At 42.1% G+C, this 20,227-nt stretch overlaps 1 protein-coding gene across 2 annotated transcripts in view; it reads left to right on the forward strand.

Annotated features, from left to right (window-relative positions):
- Nucleotides 1–9,062: 9,062 nt before the first annotated feature.
- CD101 (CD101 molecule) overlaps nt 9,063–20,227 on the forward strand; it is a 37,870-nt gene continuing 26,705 nt past the window's right edge. The window contains exons 1-3 of one of the 2 annotated variants that reach the window (XM_086392071.1): nt 9,063–9,242; nt 16,683–17,063; nt 18,423–18,839. In XM_086392071.1, the coding sequence (XP_086248197.1) occupies nt 9,200–9,242; nt 16,683–17,063; nt 18,423–18,839 (841 nt within the window). In that variant the 5' untranslated portion in view covers nt 9,063–9,199. Of the gene's footprint in view, nt 9,243–16,169; nt 16,292–16,682; nt 17,064–18,422; nt 18,840–20,227 lie in introns of those variants that run through there. The other variant, XM_086392072.1, reaches the window with a different exon arrangement.

Raw genomic sequence — 20,227 nt, forward strand, 5'->3', positions numbered from 1 at the left:
ACCCGATGTGGGTGGTTTGTGCTCCTTGTTCAATAGGTCGTGGTCTGCATATGCCTAATTTAATACTCCAGCTATTCCCCTTCTCCCCCCAGCACATCTGGTTCCTGGCCTTGGGGTGATCTGAGCAGGGAACAGTGGTCCTGAGTGTAAGAGCTCAGTGGAGGAGGGGTTTGCACACAGAAGGCGTGAAAGTGAAAAAATGAAAGTTGATCAGTCGTGTCCGACTCTTTGCAACCCCATGGACTCTACAGTCCATGGAATTCTCCAGGCCAGAATACTGGAGTGAGTAGCTGTTCCCTTCTCCAAGGGATCTTCCCAACCCAGGAATCGAACCGGGGTCTCCTGCATTGCAGGCAGATTCTTTACCAGCTGATGGAAGGCATGCTCACAGGCAGATTGGAATGACTTCCTTTCTCTAGGAACTGGTTAGTCCTGGGAGGAGCAGTGTCTCCGGGGTCAGCAAGGCTCTGGATGTCAAAGCATGAAAAACCAGAACTAAAATGACATGATTAATACACTCACTGCTTGGGGCTTGTACACCTGGTTGGCTCAGCTCCACTAGGGGTGGGGAGTAATGCTCACCTGAGTCCTCTCTGTTCTGTTTGCCAGTGTATTTGTGCCACCAGTACTGGTTACTCTGATTATATAATTTCATTGAACAATATGTAAATCAATGAAATATGAGTGCCAGAGAAAGATGTGTTGATGAAAGGAAGATGAATTCCCTGAAAAGACTAGATAGAGGCAGATTGCTTTTTTTTTTTTTTTAGTGCTGTCAATTTAAGTCCAGGCAATACAACTATAAACGATTTATGTTTTTATAAATCATAAAAGCATAGGAAGATCTATACTCCATTGACTTTACAAACGTTGGTTTTTTTGTTGTTGTTAATTCTTACTCTGTTTTAAAGAAATCAAACCTGAAAGTTGTAGAAGAGAAGATAGGTTTAGTTTATGCAAAAAAGAGAGGAGACTCCAGATAATAGACCTGGGCCTGTGTCAAGAGATTGTTGAACAAATACATACTATATGATTGAAGTGAAAATAAAATTTTTAAGATACATAAATGTCTTTTGATAATTCTCATCTTTACCTAACATTTCTGTTAATTGATCAACTGATAGCTCTAATTGTGTCAGATAATGGAGTTTCTCCCATTATTGTCCCCATTGTTAGAGATGAGGAAATTGAGGCTTAAGGAGACTAATTTGCTCAAGATTTGAACCTAGGTCTTTCTGGCTCCAAAGCGTGTACATGTTCTAAATCACTGCACCGGCTACAGTGTCTATTTTAGCCATTCAGTATTTTTTGAAGAGATAGAAAGATGAGTAAGAACTGATTCCTGCCCTTAGGAAATTCATGGACTTGTAGGAGAGGGCATGGGCATGTAAATCATTCATTTTATTATGTGGAATAAGTAAAATTATAACAGTTCATGACAGAGATAGAGGAAGGAGTGGTACATTTTCCAAGGTGTCAAGAAAGGTTTTGCATAGGAGATGCAAACCCAAATTTTAAATTTTTTAAATAAATAGGCATATATCAGGTAGGGAGGGCTCTTAGCAGAGGGGACAGTATATGCAAAATTAGAGAGGATGGTAAGAGCCATTCAAAGAAACACAGTGGTTCTGTGTCTGAAAGGTGAGGTGATGGGAGAGTTCTCAAGCACCAGCTCATGAAGATCCAGTCAAGGAGTTGGGACTTGGTCATCTAAAAGTTTGGCAGGGGGGAGGCACAAGATTTATTTTATTTTTTGGCTGTGGCAGGTCTCCCTTGCTGCATGCAGGCTTTCTCTAGTTGTGGTGAACAGGGTCTCGCTCTTTGTTCCTTTGTGTGGGCTTCTCATTGCCGTGGCTTCTCTTCTTGTGGAGCACAGGCTCTGGGATGCTTGGGCTTCAGTAACTGTGGCGTATGAGCTTAGCTGCTCTGCGGCATGTAGGACCTTCCCAGACCAGAGATCGAACCTGTGTCCCATGCACTGCAAGGCGGATTCTTAGCCACTGGACCATGGGGAAACCCCTGAAAGTCTTTATTCAGGAGAGTATGTGGCTATGTTTGCATTTTAGATTACTCTAGCAGAGCGGGGGCTGGGTGCAGGCAGGCTGGAAGATGAACTGGACTGCATTAATCCAGGTGAAAAATCACTGCTCTCAGTTGTGACACCAGCAGCTACAGTGAATTCATTAAAGGTTTTAGGAAGAACTGACAGGACTGTATAACTAGATGTGGAATGCGGAGGCCAGCCGTGGGTCTGGGAGGATGTCGGTGCACTCAACCACTATGAACAACAGTACCAGTGAAGGAGAAAACAATGATTTTAGCTTTGGACACAAGTTTGAGTTTTCTGCAGGACCTTCAGGTGGAAATGCTCAGCGCAATTAGATAATTGGCCTGGAGCTTATGGGAGAAGTTGGGGGCGGAGATAGATTAGTGATTATCAGCATACAGACAGGGCATGAGATGTGGAAGCAGCGTGAGGAGAAAGGGCTGGTGACAGAACCCTGAGAAGGGCGTCACTGGGAAGGAACTTCCGAAGCGGGGAGGGAAAATCCCGGCAAGACCACGGTATCAGAGAAGGAAGGAAAGAATTCCGAGCAGGTATGCCAATGGCCGGTCATACCTCATGCCACCGAAGGACCGAGTCAAGGGAGAGCTGAACACTGTCCATGGCTGTGACCTTGGGTGTTTGGGTGAAGTCAAGCCCAGATCACGGTGAGCTCAAGTGCTGGCTAGTTAGGAAATCAAGCAGAATACAAAATATGGGGAAACTCACAGATTTGAAGAGGGGAGGGAAGAGGAGGCAGTTTGAAACTATGGTGAAAAGGTGACTATTTAGTAAGGGAGTAGGCACCTGGGCTGCTTTATGGGCCAAGGAGACCATGAAAGGTCATCTGTGTCAGGGGTACACCTGTACCTAAAGCCCAGGTAAAGCAAACTTCCTGTCCCTTCTCCCCCTTTCTTCCTCCCTTTGGGGCCTATTTTGAGCACTCCTCCCCCACCCCCTTCTTGTTTTAAAATCAGAACTCATTGTCAGTTACTCCCTGTTAGGGAATTGAAGAAGTAGCTCTTCCCAAGGGTATATCTGAAACCACAAGATGGCCTGGGAATCCCATCTGTTGCACTTTCTCTGCTGCCACCAGCTCCTAGTCCCCATCTCCTCCTTCACCCCCTTTCTTTTACATATGCAGTATTATAGAATAACTCATGTCACTATGTGATCAGTTCAGTTCAGTCGCTCAGTCATGTCCGACTCTTTGCGACCCCATGAATCGCAGCACGCTAGGCCTCCCTGTCCATCACCAACTCCCGGAGTTCACTCAGACTCACGTCCATCGAGTCAGTGATGCCATCCAGCCATCTCATCCTCTGTCGTCCCCTTCTCCTCCTGCCCCCAATCCCTCCCAGCATCAGAGTCTTTTCCAGTGAGTCAACTCTTCTCATGAGGTGGCCAAAGTACTGGAGTTTCAGCTTCAGCATCATTCCTTCCAAAGAAATCCCAGGGCTGATCTCCTTTAGAATGGACTGGTTGGATCTCCTTGCAGTCCAAGGGACTCTCAAGAGTCTTCTCCAACACCATATGTGATAGGTATTAACTAATCCCGTTTTACAGATGAGGAAACTGAGGCTCAGAGGAATCAACTACACTGCCTAGATTGTGTGGCTAGAAAATGCCCTTCTCGTGCCCTGGCCTTTGCCTCTGCCCACAGAAATCTACTTCAGGTTTTCCCCGCAGATAGGAGTTGCCACCCCCCTTGAAAAACTCAGCCTCAGTTAGCTAATTGTCAGCTCCTGGTGAAGTGAGCCTGGTGAGAAGTAAAGGGCATGAGAGTTGCTCTCTGTCATAGGACCCAAGCTGTACCTGGTCTGCTCTAGGCCTCAGTCTCTTCCATTGTGTGATTGACTGAGTTCACAGTGGTGCTCCATGCCTGGAGGAGCAAGCCTCAGAACCCGGGGCTTCCTGTACCTGGGTAAGACCGACACCCATGCGGGTAGCAATCACTGACCTAAATTGCAGGAGCTCAAGTAGGGAAAGGGGCAAAATTCTGATCAGCTTTCTGCTCACCCCTTCAGGATCTTCTTTTCTGTCCTCCTGTCACTGACTGTCCCACATACTCCGCCTTCTGAAAATCGTGAATGGCAAGCTAGAAAGTATAACAGAAAGGGCACTGAGCCAAAAGTGAGAAGGCAGCCATAGAATGCACCCATTCCTAGCCGTACAACCTTAGCCAAGTTAATGGATCCCTCTGAGCCTCAGTTTTCTCATCTATAAAATGGGATTAATGATGTGAGCTATTGTGTAACACTGCATAGGTGAAAATGCCTCACACAGAACTTGACGTGTAAAAGGTCTGCATTTAAATATTTCTTAGGTCTGAATGCTTAGGCTAGGAATCCGTGATACTTGCAATTTTTGTCATTTTGTGAAATTAATATTTGAACATGTCAAACCTGAAAAAAAATACATCACTTCTCATTAATCTTCTAGGAACTTACGAAAATACTTTTTCCTTTAGTACATCGTTGTGTTGCTTTGACTATCACTGGCCCTGTCCCTCCATCTGAATTGGGAATTCCATTTTTACACTCCTTTCAACTGATACCGTTGCCATGCACTACAGTGATTCCCAAGGTAATAGAATAACTGTCTCTCTCGCTGGTTCTATTTTTTCTTTCTTCTCATTTTTTCTTTTCCCCTTAATAACATAAAGCTGCTTTTTTCCTTCCAGAAAAGAAGCAGCATCACCCTGTCAATGTTAAATTCTGGCAGAAACCAGAGCCGCTAACATGGAAAGAAAAAAAAAATTGGCAACAGCCAGGAGTGAAAAATTGCTATAGCATTACTTAGTTGGGCTTCCCTCATAGCTCAGTTGGTAAAGAATCTGCCTGCAATGCGGGAGACCCCGGTTCGATTCCTGGGTAGGGAAGATCCACTGGAGAAGGGAAAGGCCACCCACTCCAGTATTCTTGGGCTTCCCTTGTGGCTCAGCTGGTAAAGAATCTGCCTGCAATGTGGAAGACCTGGGTTCAATCCCTGGGTTGGGAAGATCCCCTGGGGAAGGGAAAGGTTACCCACTTCAGTATTCTAGCCTGGAGAATTCGTCCATGGGATTTCAAAGAATCAGACACGACTGACCGACTTTCACTTCACTACTTGGTTGTGTGTATTTCAGGAATACAGGGTCCTCTACATTATTGGCAATGATTGTCTCTGTGGTCAGTGCTTATTTCTAACATAATTCTCTCTTCAGTGCATGTAGCAGATTGATTGCATAGGTGGCCCCAGTTCCCTTCCACTTCTTTTGCTTTGCCACTTTGCTGTTTCCTTCACTCAAGAGATGGAGTCTATTAACCCATCTCTTGCTTTTGGACTTGGCCATGTGACTTGCTTTGATCTGAGGATGTTAGCAGTCATGATGCAAGCAGAAGCTTTCCAAAGTACTGATGTGTTTCTCCTAGTCCTTTTGGACCCCTGACATTACTGTGAAAACGTGCCCAGGCTAGCCTATTCAACGACTGTGAGAGGGATCCAAGCTAAGGCCATCCTAGATCATCCAGCTCTCATCAGCTGATCCATAGGCTTGTGAACAAAAATCTGTACTATTATTGTATCCCACCAAAGCTTGCTATTTGTTATGCAGCAATAGCTAACTGATACAGTAAATTTTGGAGCCTAGGGGATAACCCATGACTTCTACAACTATAATGGTGAAAAAATTCTTGTACTTCAAGCCCTACTGATGCTATAGTTAACCACCTGGAGAGGTAGTTTGAAATCACCATTCCAGGTAAGCTGCCCTTTAATTGTTCCCTGAATGCAACCTGTATATTCCTGCTTCAGTATCTTTGTACATTTCATTTCTCCCTAGGGAACGTCCTTTCTTCTCTCTTCCCTATTTGAATCATTCCAGATCTCCAAAGACCTAACATAAACTACATAAACCAACCTTTTCTGAATGACCTCTGGCTGCCCCCTGCCTGCAGTGGTCCTGCCTGAGTCATAAAATGGATACCCAACACAGGCTGCCTTCCATGGCTACCATTTCTTATCTACAGTTCTTTAGCAAACTAGATTCCAACTTCCTGGAGGGCAGGGCCCATTTTTTACCTCTTTTATCCCCCAAGCACTGCATCAGTTCAGTTGAGTCACTCAGTCGTGTCCAACTCTTTGCCACCCCATGAATTGCAGCATGCCAGGCCTCCCTGTCCATGACCAACTCCCGGAATTCACTCAGACTCACATCCATCAAGTCAGTGATGCCATCCAGCCATCTCATCCTCTGTCTTCCCCTTTTCCTCCTGCCCCCAATCCCTCCCAGCATCAGAGTCTTTTCCAATGAGTCAACTCTTCGCATGAGGTGGCCAAAGTATTGGAGTTTCAGCTTTAGCATCATTCCTTCCAAAGTACACCCAGGGCTGATCTCCTTCAGAATGGACTGGTTGGATCTCCTTGCAGTCCAAGGGACTCTGAAGAGTCTTCTCCAACACCACAGTTCAAAAGCATCAATTCTTTGGCACTCAGCTTTCTTCACAGTCCAACTCTCACATCCATACATGGCTACTGGAAAAACTATAGCTTTGACTAGACGGACCTTTGTTGGCAAAGTAATGTCTCTGCTTTTGAATATGCTATCTAGGTTGGTCGTAACTTTCCTTCCAAGGAGTAAGCGTCTTTTAATTTCATGGCTGCAGTCACCATCTGCAGTGATTTTGGAGCCCCCCAAAATAAAGGAAAGGACAGGGCCTTTTAACTGAAGATGTTAACATTTGTAGGTTGACATGGAGAAGGGTTGTTGTTGTTCGGTGTCCTTGCTAATGAATAAAACCAAAGGGAGAGCACTGTGTTGTATACCTAAAACTAGCACAGCGGTGGTGGGGGGGGGTGGTGGTTTAGTTGCTAAGCTGTGTCCAACTCTTGCGACACCATGGTTCCTCTGTCCATGGGATTTCCCAGGCAAGAATACTTAAGTGAGTTGCCATTTTCTTTTCAGGGGATCTTCCTGACCCAGGGATTGAACCTAGGTCTTCTGCACTGTAGGCAGATTCTTTACTGACTGAGCCGCCAGGGAAGCTCAACTAATACAGTGTTATATGTCAATTATATCTCAATTTTTAAAAACTTGAAAAGAAAAAATTAAAAAAGAAGTTAGAGGCTTCAAGGACTTCCCCAGTGGCCCAGTAGTTAAGATTCCATGCTTCCACTACAAGAGGCAGGGGTTCGATCCCTATTCAGAGAACTAGGATCCCACGTGCTGTGTGGCATGGCCAATAAATAAATACTTTTTTTAAGTTATAGGCTTCCAGATGAAAGCTTGTAGAATCTTACCCTACTCTACTCTAATTCCCCCTGGGAAAATAAATCATAAAATGCTACCTTTTCCCTGAAGATTCCTGACTTCCCATTCTCCTCAAATTAGATACATTCTTTCTCTTCTTCAGCTCTCCATGTCTCGTTGCCACCGGTATTTCTCCTAGTGGACCTCCCAGAATTTACCTTATGTGATAGCCAGTCATGTTCTTCTTTCTTTCCTGTTCACCTGCACCAGGCTCCACCATCAAAATTTCCTAAGATCAGAGGCTACACTTTTCCATATGTGTCTCTGGCACCTGGTAAGGTGCTTATCCTAAAGCAGGTGCTCCGTGAAGTAATTCATGACCTCATCATCTCTCCCAGCTCTGGCTTTATGTTAAATGCCCTAATTCAGGCCCTTACCATTGCTCCTACAGAAAATTGCAAAAGGCTGTATCTGGCCTTCCTGCTTCTGCCCTTGCCTCCCTTCCTCATCTTGGTACTCAGCTTAAAAGGAAAACATGACCAGGCCATTTTCCTACTTAAAAAACAAGCCAACAAACAACGTCTTAATAGCTTCCTTTTTCTATAAGGTTAAGACCAGTTTCTTAGGCCTGGCGTACATGACCAACTCAGGTCTGTCCCAGCCCACCTCCATAGACCCTTCTCCCTTCACACCAGCCTCTAACTTTACTCCAAGAGGGCACAGCTGATGCATCACGATCCATGCTGGATTGTCTCCCCAACCGCGCACCTCGGCGCCCCCCACTTCCTCCCTGGTTGCCTCAGGTGACCCAGCTGATCTTGACCCTCCCTCCCACCCACTCACTTCCCAGACTCCCTTGAGGTACCCCACTATTGTTGTGCTTGCAAAATTACCTTGTGGTTATCTGAGTAAGTGGAAGCTTCCTGAGAACAAAGACTTTGTATTGAGTTGGTCAAAAAGAAACATTTTGTCCACCCCAGTATGTGCAGCACCTGCCACAGCACCCAAAAGATTAAAAAAAATAATCGTTGGATGGATTGGTGGATGGATGGAGCAGGGATCTGCTGTAACTGTGGCCTGAAGCAGACCAGACCATTCCTGACGTATCTAAATAGAGGCTTGGTCTGGAGAACTAACATCCTTAGTAAGCTTGTCCCTTGTACAGTCTTGTCTTCGAGTACTAGGATTAATTTGGCCTGGATTCAGGGCCATTCTTAGTGGCCAGGTCCACACTGAGCAGCTGAAGATTCCCTTAAATGTTCCTTGATATCCATTGGGCACTTCCTATGTACTAGATGTTGTTCTGAGCACTTTCAGTGAATTAGTTCATTCAATTCTCACAGCAATCTTATGGGACGTACACAGTATCTCTGTTGTGTAGATGAGAGTTAGGAAATGTTAATTAACTTTTCTAAGATCAACTACTAAAATCAGAGTCTGTGTGCACACCCAGGCAGCCTGATTCGAGAACATGCCAGCATCACCGCCACCTCATGTTTCCCTGGGTTCCTGTTTTCCACCTGTGCTTCTCTCTTTTCTCAACCCTTTCCTCTCCCAAGATGGGAGGCAAGGTAAGGGCTAAGAAGAGAAAATTTCTTCTTGATTGTTTTATTTATTCTGTCTACTTAAATTCCCTCATTATGACCTAATTATGCATATTTAGCCAGAAGGAGGTCATCTTTTCTTATTTGTATCTATATATAATTACCTGCCCATGAAGATAACTTTTCACACCGAATTTGAATGATTATCAAAGAGCCATATAAAGCAAACTGTATTGCCCTTTGCAGGCCATCTCTGCTTCTCAGTGGGCTGGAAACCGCACGATTGCTTCCTCTTTATCTTTGTAGTGAGAGCGCAGCATTTGTCACTCGGCGTCTGAGCAACTTCAGTGACACCACCAGGAAAGGTCTACATTGGTCCAAATGGCACGCTTCCCACATGTGGCATCATTTTTTCTCTTTCTGAGTAAGTGTCATACTTTTGTATGTTACTGTTGCCACAGGAACTAGTCAAATAGAGACTGTAGGGTGATAAAATGGGACAGTTTGGTCTCTATAGGGAAAACAATGGCACGCGTCTCTGGTGCTGGCAATCATTTTTGACTTTTGATGATGTTCTTGGCTACCTAGACAACCTTGATTCCAGGTGGTGCAATGCTTGGTTGAGCCCCATGAACCTGATCCCATAGGTTTTTATATTTGTGTGTGTTGCTAGATCTGCCAGTTTTGCTGGCCCTGCCTTCACCTTATTTTCTTGGGCTAACTGATTCCTGGAGATAGGATGAGGCTTAACTCTTCAGACTGACAGGGGATGCCTGATAAGAGCTTGTCTAGATTAATATACCTTGGGGATGTGGCTGGATGAAAGGCTTATGAGAGCATGTAATAGTTTTAGGCTAACTTAAAAGAAGGTTCTGACTTCACTTGTGAGCTGAAGTGGGCGTTGACTACTGTAAAGCTGAGAAGGGGGCAGGAAGAGTCACATGGCTCTGCTGAGGGGCATGTGGAAGGGCCTCAATGAGCCTAGGGGCATTTGTACATGGTTGAACAGGGTGGAGGAAGTAGAAATTTGGGGGTGGATGGAGAACAGATGAACTGGGAAGGGCATGAAATAGTTTCAGAGCAGACAGAACAGGGAGCAAGTACTCTTTAGTGCTATGGGTTCGTTTAGCATCTGGTGAAGCTCATCTTCACCCCCATCTCAGAACAGTTTTTAAATATATAAATTAAAACATATAAGATTATAGGGAAAAACAATCATATTGAAATGCAGTTATCAAAATATTTTAAAGTAAATCATAATGTAGTCATTTATTTTCTTCTTTATTCATTATATGATAAGATCTAGAGGTGGTCTATTAACCCCCAAATTTCAATTTAGTAATGAATGTGAACAATATTTCAAGACTCTGCAATAGATGTGATGTGAAAATATCTATGGTTTGTTGTCTACCTTCATAGCTGAAGAAAATACTGAATTTCCATAAAGGTTAGTGAAAACCTAACATAAAGATGAAACCCTACATAAAGATGTAGGGTGTTTTTCCACCCAAGTTTACGAACTCTTTAATCCCCCAAGTGGACTCAGGTTTAAAACTTCTGCTTTAGAGTGACTAGATGGAATTAGTGAAGGAATTCTGACAACAGGGGAACGAAAAGAGCTTAGAATCAGAGTAACCAAGGCTGTGGCTAATAGACAAAAAGGGTGCTGCATTCAGCTCAAAGGGGCACTTAAGAAACCCTTGGCTTGAATTGAACTGGGCTCGTGTCTCAAAGGACATTGGGTAGTGAGAGGTGAAGGTCAGATATGGGGCCTGAAGGCGAAGTTACTGGGAGCAGTTGCTGGTTAATTGCTGCCCACCAGACTGGCTTTGCAGGCACTGATGACCAGGAGACTGTTGGGGTCCTCTGGGGACTTGCCTGCCATGTTCCTACTTGTCTTATTTGGGTATCTGAGTGTGATTCTCAAGTGTCTGTGCCTTGTGTCTCTGAACTGTGTTTTGGCTTGTGTATGGGGAAACTGGGCTTACGTTGTGCAACAAGTCAGACGGTTGCAAATTTTGTGTCTTTTTTTTTTTTTCGGGGGGGGGTTGGCGATGGGGGGTGAGCGGTCTGGAAGGCCTGGGAAAAGGAAAGTAACCAAGGTTCAAAAAGGGGAAGCTGCCAGGCTTTCCCTAGTTCATTTGAACCATTACCTGAACTGCGTTATACATTTATTTCTTCTAAATTTAGATTCCATAAATACTAATTTTGTATAGAGCCACATATAATTTTGTATAAAAACACATTAATCAGAAAGTAACTTGAAAAAGATGTTGCAAGCCTGCTATTTGTCATTACAAATACAAAGGGAGAAATTAAGGAAATACACTAAACGATGGATGATCAGTTGAGCACTTGCATTGTTTAGCAAATGTTTACCTTGTCCTAATTAATTTTAAAAAATAAATATGTAAATGTATATGTATGACTGAGTCCCTTCACTATTCACCTGAACCTATCACAACATTGTTTAACTGGCTATAACCCAATATAAAATTAAAAGTTCAAAAAAATATGTAGAGACTGATGAATCCTGTTAGAATATGGGCCCAGATGAGGTTAAAGTCATGGATAAATGAGTCCTTGGACTTAGCTTTCTCCTCTTGGTCTGTCACCACTCACCCTAACTAGCTGCCCTACAAATAAAAGTCATTAACTTGGGAGGGTCCTGGGGAGGACATACTGTTTGTCCTACTACGACTGTATTCATGAAAAAAAAAAAAAAAATCCACTAAATTATGGATGAAAACGCTTTCAGCCTCCAAGCATGCAGAGATTTTGTATGGGTAAAGAAAGAGAAGTTGTTTGTTGTGTTTGATGTTCTCCAGCTAGGTTTTGTATAAGGTGGAAGTATTTGAAGTTGCTGTTTTTGTATATCAAAAATGGTCAGGTGTGGACCATTTTATATAGTTCAATCAAATAACTTCAATTCAAATAACACTGAAATAGAAAATTTGGCAATGCCAGTGATGTTTTTGAAAAAAAACCAATACCATCAGGAAATTCTTCATGTATCAAAAGTGTGACTCTGATGCAGTATGTCATTGTTAAGCTGTGTGTGCATCAGTCAGCAAGAATCTGCTGTCCAGAGGTGCCTAACCATCTGTCCATTAAAACAGAAAGCAACAGGCCAGTCCTCTAAGGTATTTTCCTCTTTTGGAGGAGAGATATGTGCAACATCCCACAGAAAATAGATTTATAATAAGATGCTTCAAGTGTATGATTCCCCATGCATGACCATTTGAACTGGCCTCTGTCCATCATTCCTTTGTACCTCCATAATGCCTATTAATCCTTCACATTGTCTCTTTCACTTTTCTGAGAAAGTGGTACTCTCCCAAACAAGTTCTTGACCTCATGCTTCCACTAAGACCTTACTGCATTCATCATCATCTCTCTGGCTTCATCCATCTCTCCCCTCGGCAGCTCCTCTGCCCATAAACATGCAGAGGCACCCGTGTCCATCTGTCCTCACTGCTCTGCCCCATTGAGCTGCTCTTTCTAACTACCACCCTATTTTTCTCTTTCCCTTCTACATGAAACTTCTTGAAGTAGTTTAGTTTAAGCTTCTTGTAGTTGCTTCTTACCCTTGAAATGCTCTGCTTCTGCTCTCTTGAAATCTCTTTTACAAAGATCACCACTGACATCCTCATCATCAAACTAAAAGGACACTTCTCTGCCTTTCGAATCCTTACCCTCTCAGCAGCATTCAGCAGTGCTGACAAGCTCTTTCTTCTTGGAACTTTTTGCTCCTTTGGTTTTCAAGCTGCAGTGTACTGGCTACCCTCCCACCTCCCTGATTCTTCTTTCTGTAGCATGCATTTCTCATCTTATTTCCTAAATAGAGAGATCCTCTAATAATCTCTCTTTAGCTCTCTTCTTATATCCCCTAACATTTTCCACTACTTAACGTGTAAATGACTTAATCAGCATCTACAACCCAGAACTCTCCCTAGTTACAAACAAGTGTTTACAGGAAGCAGTGAGGAAGCAATGGAGACAGTCAGGAATTTGACATTGGTAGATCCAAGTTCAAGTCTGGCTCCACCATTTACAACTTTGACATTGCTAAATACGGGAATATCACAGAGTTCTTAAGATAACTAGATGACAAATATTTTCAAAGAGTATATTTTAAAGTATAGAAAAAGATACAGATATTGACATATATTTTAATAATATTTCTAAATAATTGCTGGATTTCCTTGTTTATTCCATAGCACTCTAATTTAGTGTTTCCAAGATTAAATTCTTTATCTTCTCCTTCACCCTTGAACGCACAATAGTACTTCTTCCTGATAGCCTTATTCCTGTTAATAGTACTGTTACTCCCAGTCACCCTTACAAAATCTGGTATCATCTTTGATTTCCTCTTGTCTTCCATCCACCTCTTTAACTTCCAAGCATCTAAGACGCTGAAAAACTCTATAGATTTATCTCCACAGTGGCTCTCAAATTATAGCTCCTTTCTTTCCATTTCTACTGCCTTCATCACTTATCTCCTGAGCTTCTGTAATTATCTGATATCTACTTCTAACTCCATCATCCTACACACCATCAGGTTAATTTTACTAAGAATTTTATAACACTTCCTGTGGGTTCCCCATTGCCTATCAATCAAGCCCAAACTTTTAAACATGCCAGTTAAGCCCTTCATGCTTTGGACTCAAAATTTCTGCCCAATCTTACCTCTTTCTATTAATCTTTGTGTAACCCACCCCCGAATCCAACTGATTACTCCCTATTTCCTGAACAATTCTTTTGATTACTACTTATACAGTCTTTTCATGAAGTCTCCTTCACTGAAAAATACCCTTTCTCTCCACTTAAATTGCCATAACCTTCTCCAAGGTCCATTTTTAATACTATCTCTTCCATACACCTTACCTATTTTCCTCCTCTAAAATGTAATCTCTCCTTCCTTCAAATTCCTCAAAGAAGTTTTATCATATATCTTTCCAGGAGAGATGACAACCACCCTACTTGACTAAATTGTAAAATCGAGAAGTCAGAGACTATCCTAAACTCATCTTCATATCTTAGTCCTTGAAGCATCAGAAATACTATAAGTGGTTAGATAAATATTAATTGAATTAGCAACTGAAGCAGAAGAAAATAAAGTACTACTTTTCACAATAAAATGTTTCAAATGTACCCATCTCTCTGAAAAGTCATAAAAAATCTGGAGTAAATGCTGCCTAGGCACAAAAAATAATATTGTGGAAACATCCCCTGACATAAACGTATCAGTGGAACCTCAGAAATCATATTTTTTAAAACATTTCTACTGTGCAGATATAACACATAAGAAAAGGGACTTCCCTGGTAGTCCAGTGGCTAAGAATCCACCTGCCAAGGCAGGGGACACGGGTTCGATCTCTTGCTGGGGAAGATTCCATGTGCTGCAAGGGCAGCTAAGCCCACGTGCCACAGCGACCGAACCTGTGCTCTGGAGCCCCTGCTTGGCAACAAGAGAAGCCACCGCAAGGAGAAGCTCTCACACCGCAATGAAAGATTAGCCCCCGCTCACCGCAAGTGGAGAAAGCCTGCTTGTAGCAACGAGACCCAACACAGCCAAAACTTAATTAATTAAAAAGGAAAGCTAATAAAACACAGCAATGAAATTTAATAAATAAAAAGTAAAAACCATGTAATCGCTATGCAGGAGAAGAAATAGAACATCGCTAGGACCCTGGAATCACCCATCTACCTTGCTGTATGCCCCACCAGATACACACACAATCACTTTACTGACTTCCATGATTACTACTTCTTAGCTTTTTTTAAAAAAAAAAAAAAAAAAAGGTTTAATTTCTTTTGTTTGCATCACTAAACAATACAGTGTGGGGTTTTTTTGCCTTTCTTTAAATTTTATATTCATTTTGTATATAGTCAAAAAGATTCTAAGTGTTCAGCATCTTTCCTTAAACACAGGGATCCATGTTTCTGCAGCCAGCTGCAATTCACTTACTTTCATTTCTGTATAAGATTCCGTTTTATGACTGTACCACGGCCTGCCTGTTCTACTGCTGATGGACCTATAGGCTGTCTCCAGTTTGGGGCTGCAATGAACTGTGCTGCTGTGGATGCTTTCCCATGTGTAGGCTGGTGCAGTGCTCACATATCTTTAAGATGTATGCCTAAGACTGGCTAGCATTGCTGACAATGTTTCACATTGCCTCTGTAGAATAATTTTTTGGTAAATAATATTTAAAAATTTGACTACTGTATGGCATAGGGAACTATACTCAATATCCTGTAATAACATATAATGGAAAAGAATTTGAAAAAGAATAGATATATAAGTATGTATAACTGAATCACTTTGCTGTACACCTAAAACTAACACAACATTGTAAATCAACTATACTTCAATAAAAAGTCCTGTTTTGAAAAAAATTAAAGTAACAAAATTTTTTCTCATATTTTCTAACTTCTATTCCTAAGTGCTTATTACAAAAAAAAAGCCTAATGTATATGTATCATATTTAACTGGGATTTATGAATAAATTAGTATATTTTAAATGATTACTGGAAATGTATACAGTTGGTTGATTGATTGGATGTTTGTTTTCAGTTTTGCATTGATTGTATCCATATGCAATTTTTAGTTGACTGCATCGTGACCAGTTACACTTTCTCCCTGTTTTTGCAGGTCCCCTCCTATCAGAACTGTTTTCATTCTAAAATTTCTATATGTAACCTTACCATGGTCTCTGTAATGTCATTTTTCCTTTCTCCCACTTTTTTTTCCAATCTGGTCTCCCTTACTCTTTGTCCTTGTGGATTCACAAAATTCAGCAGATGCTCTGCTTCTTCCATTCCTGCTTATGAACTCTACTCTGTAATTCCGTAATACCAGTAATTGCTCCCTGCTGGACTCTTCTGATGTCTTTCCCCTCGGCCCTAGGCCCCGGGGAAAGACCTAGCTCACCTTTGTGGCATCTCTATCACTTGTTCATTGTTCTTTCTATAACACAGAATAAACCAGCCTTTAATATTAACATAAGAAATAAACACATACACTTTAATTTCTTAAAAAGTCTTGATTTTGAAAATGTGTATGTCAAAAGAAATATTATCACTAAATAATATTTTCTCCTTTAGATCTAATACTTGAGCTTTGTCCTAACATGAAGCATTCCACTGTGATCCCAACAGAAAGCTTTAAATAAGAGAGCAACTAAACTAAGTCTGATCCCGGATCCTGTTGGACTTGACAGTCATCTTTTATGAAGCTTTTCAATAAAGCTGTAGTGGCTCTTTAAAAAATTACAAAATGAAAAACCCTCTATGGTATAGAAAGGAAGTACTGCTGCTTCTTCAGATGCTAAGTTTAGCTAATCTTGCACCAGACCTGGCCGGGAGCTACAAATAGTTCCAACCAACCAGCAGGAAAAGGCATAGCACCAGGGCAGTGCCATGGACTCGGTCTCTCCAGCAATCATTTCTGTCAGGACAGCTCGATGACAGGTACCTAAGAATTAGAGGCTTGAGGAAGTATACTGAGAATTTTTCCATAAAATAATATAAAAGGTGAATTATCATACATCATATTTACTTCAGGTGCACTTAGGTAAGTAGGTGTATTTTATAGAAGTGGTCATGTTACACTGATGAAGCTATTCTTTTTTAAGAGACTAGAGATTACTCTAGAAGTTAGAATTATAAAAGGACAATTAACTCATCAAGCCATTCCACTGCTCCTCACCCTGAAGAAGGTATTGAACATTTGAGTTGATTATAGCTAATAACCTGCGATCTCATTTTCTAGAACTGTAATACAGGGAGCTACATAATGTGGCACATTGGGAACTGGAGCACTAATCTATTTTTATTCCCTTTTCTTTCTCCTACTTGCAAGCTAAGCTCAGCATTGGCCAGCGAGAAGTAACAGTTCAGAAAGGACCGCTGTTCAGAGCTGAAGGTTACCCCGTCAGCATTGGCTGCAATGTAACTGGCCACCAAGGACCTTCTGAGCAGCATTTCCAATGGTCTGTTTACCTGCCGACAGCCCCGACACAAGAAATCCAGATCATTAGCACCATGGATGACACCTTCTCTTATGTGGTGTATGCAAACCGGGTAAAAAGTAGGGAAATCTACGTGGAGAGGGTCCAGGGTAACTCAGTCTTTTTGCACATTTCCAAGCTCCAGATGAAGGATACTGGCGAGTATGAGTGTTTTACACCCAACACTGATGAAAAATACTATGGGACTTACAGTGCGAAGACTAATCTTACTGGTAAGCTGTGTGTGCTTCTTTGCTAGCCAGCCCCTGACAAACCAGAGTCTCCATCATAACAATGCCTTGCACTGTGACATGGCTTTATATTGTTCTGTTCGTTTTAGCAAAAGAGCCCATGAACCCCTCTGGATATTTTGGAGTTTGTCACAGATAGATATCTCATGTTCTCTAAAACTCTCAATTCATTTTCCCAATCAACTTTGTCATGAAGAGTTAGATATGATGTGGTATTCCTAGGCCTTGCCCACAGCTATCCATAGGTTGATAATAACACAGCATCAGACAAAGCTTTGAGAGTTCTCATGTCTCTTCTTGGAAGCAGAATATTAACTTGATAGAAGAGCTGGTATTGATATAATACATTTATATATAACACGACTGAGTGACGGAACTGTACTGAATATCATACGAAGTAAGTCATTAATGTGGAAATAGTTATTCTCAAACTACCATTCTCTAGTGTATTTTCCTATGTGGCAAGGATCATATTTGAAATTACTGTTTTGTCCCTTTGCCTAGAATATCTTATCACTTCCTTTTCAGCCTAGCAAACTCCTACATATACTTTCAAACCCAGTTTAAACATTTCCTCTCCGGTGAAACCTGTTCTGACTGTTGTGGGCAGTATTCCCATCTTTGTTCCTTGTTGATGTTCTATTCACACCACTGTTATTAGCACTCACCCAGTTTATGTGGTAATTGGCTTCTTATATGACCATCTCTGATCTTACCCCAAGCACTGTAAGAGAACATTTACTTCACTCCCTAGCACACTGGTTAGCACTGAGTAGAGGCTCAATAAACATTCATTGTTGAATCTAAATGTTGCTTTCACATAAACTTAGGCTGTGTGATCTCCTTTGAGGAGGAAGAGAATGTTAGGGTATAGGATGGTTATGAAAACTTTGGTAAGGGTTGCATTTTGGCTCTGAAAGATAAATCATAACAGATTATTTCAGAACTTTGTTTTATAAAGGAGCAGGTGAAGGCCCAAACAAGTGAAGTGACTTGTTCCAGTTCCTGGAGTCAAATAGGGACAAACATAGGATCAGAATATAGGTCTTCTAGCTCCCTGTGCTTTTCCCATTTAAAACCTCTGTGTCTGAGTAGCTAAATGGGTTACAGACTGTGCTAAAAACATAACAGTGAACCAAGAGCTTTGCCAGGTTCCGTAGACTGTATGTACTAGATGCCAATGTTCCTGTTGGTAATAGGTAAAGCATACGGCTGATGGGAAGCAACTCAAAGAATGTACTTTACAGATGGAGGGTCAGGCCACCACCTTCATCTAGAGAGGCTAGTCTAACTAAGCCTCTAATTGATCTAAGTCAATTACCATCATTCCTTTGTGTTCAGTTATTCCAGATACCCTCTCGGTGGCCATGGCTCCCCAGACTCTAAATAAGGAGGAAGGTGAGCAGTTGGAACTTACCTGTGAGGTGTCCAAAGCCACAGCTCAACATACCCACCTCTCTATCACCTGGTACCTGATGAAGGATGGAGAAGGAAGCCAAGCCAGCAAGATTATTTCCCTCTCCAAAGATTTTACGTTGCTCCCTGGGCCCTTGTTTACAGAGAGGTTTGCAGCTGGTGACGTGCGACTCGACAAGCTTGGGGTCACTACCTTCAGGCTGTCCATGGGGAGGCTCCAGCCTTCAGATCAAGGTCAGCTGTTCTGTGAGGCATCTGAATGGATTCAGGATCCTGATGAAACCTGGACTTCCATCACGAAAAAGCAAACAGATCGAACAACTCTCAGGGTCCAGCCGACAGGTAATTATCTTCTCAGGAAATTCATTAATATGCTAGTGGTGGGTATTTGGGGGATATCTTTCTGTTTGTTTGGGTTTTTTCCCCTTTTTTTGGCTGTGCCCCATGTCTTGCGGGATCTTGGCTTCCTAACAAGGGACTGAATCAGTGCCCTCAGCAGTGAAAGCCTGGAATCTTAATCACAGGACCACCAGGGATGGAGTCTTAACCACAGAACCACTAGGGAACTCCCGATTTTTATTTTAAAATCTTTGGTTGAATATAAAACAAGATCATTTAGAAAGTTTGGGTAAATTTTGCTTTTGTCATTTTTGGAGCATAAATAAGAAAGATATTCATTTGGGGCTCTGTCCACTGGCTATGTCCACGGGAGGTTTTATATGGGATAAAATCTGTTGACTCTTAGGTAGATTCCACAGACCATACAGGGAAATAGTTCTGTTGCCATTTTTGCCAGGCTCTGTGTAAGCACTTCAGCTGCATTATCTAACGTAGTCCTAACAACCAGCCTCAGAGCAAGTTGTCAAATTCCGGTTTTCAAAACACAACCCAGAGCCCCAGCTAATGGTCTGCCTAAGCTTGCTCAGCTGGTGAGAAGTGGAGCTGGTGTTTGAAGACAGGTGTGTCTGTCCAAGGCCCTCTCTCCACGGTTACTTGTGCCTCAGAATAGCCCCAGTTTCCAATGTGAAGCCTTGTCAGTGCTCCCTTCGCCTGACTCCTTTACCTTGCAATAATGTCACTCTTCGTGATCCATTGGCATTTTCACCAGAGCAAGCAGGAAGCCTCCATTGTAATTCCTGGTCTCTCCACATGAGCTTCGGTCCACTAGGAGGAGATCTAAAACCATAAACATTCATGCTAACAGCAATGATCCAGTGGTGGTTGACTGAAGTTTTCTTTCTTCTTTTTTCTTAAAGAGGAGTATTATTCTGTTCCATTAAAAACTGTCCTGATGACGTTACATGTCCAAATTATACACGGGGAGTCCTGTGGAGACACATCATATATGCTTTTTTTTCCCCCTTTCTTTGAAAAAAATTTTTTTAATGTAAAAGTCTTTATTTTTAAAATGTATTTATTTAAATCAATAAAAAATTGGATATGTTTAAGGTGTACAGTACTGTGTTTTGATATCTGTTTGCATTGTGAAATGACTATGATCAAGTTCGTTAGCTCACATGGTGTGTCGTGTATGTGTAACACTTAAGATCTACTTTCTTAGCAAATTTCAGGTAACACCACACAGTATTACTAACTGTAATCATTAGATCTCCAGAACTTATTCATCCTGCATAAATGAAACTGTGTACTCTTTGACCAACGTCTCCCCATTTACCCCACTCCCACAAGCCCTGGCAACCACCGGTCTACTCTCTGCTTCCATGTGGTCA

The sequence above is a fragment of the Bos grunniens genome, chromosome 3 (assembly GCF_055505025.1).
Source record: "Bos grunniens cultivar Pamir isolate PY7600 chromosome 3, Bosgru_T2T1.0, whole genome shotgun sequence".
NCBI classification, from domain to species: Eukaryota; Metazoa; Chordata; class Mammalia; order Artiodactyla; family Bovidae; genus Bos; species Bos grunniens.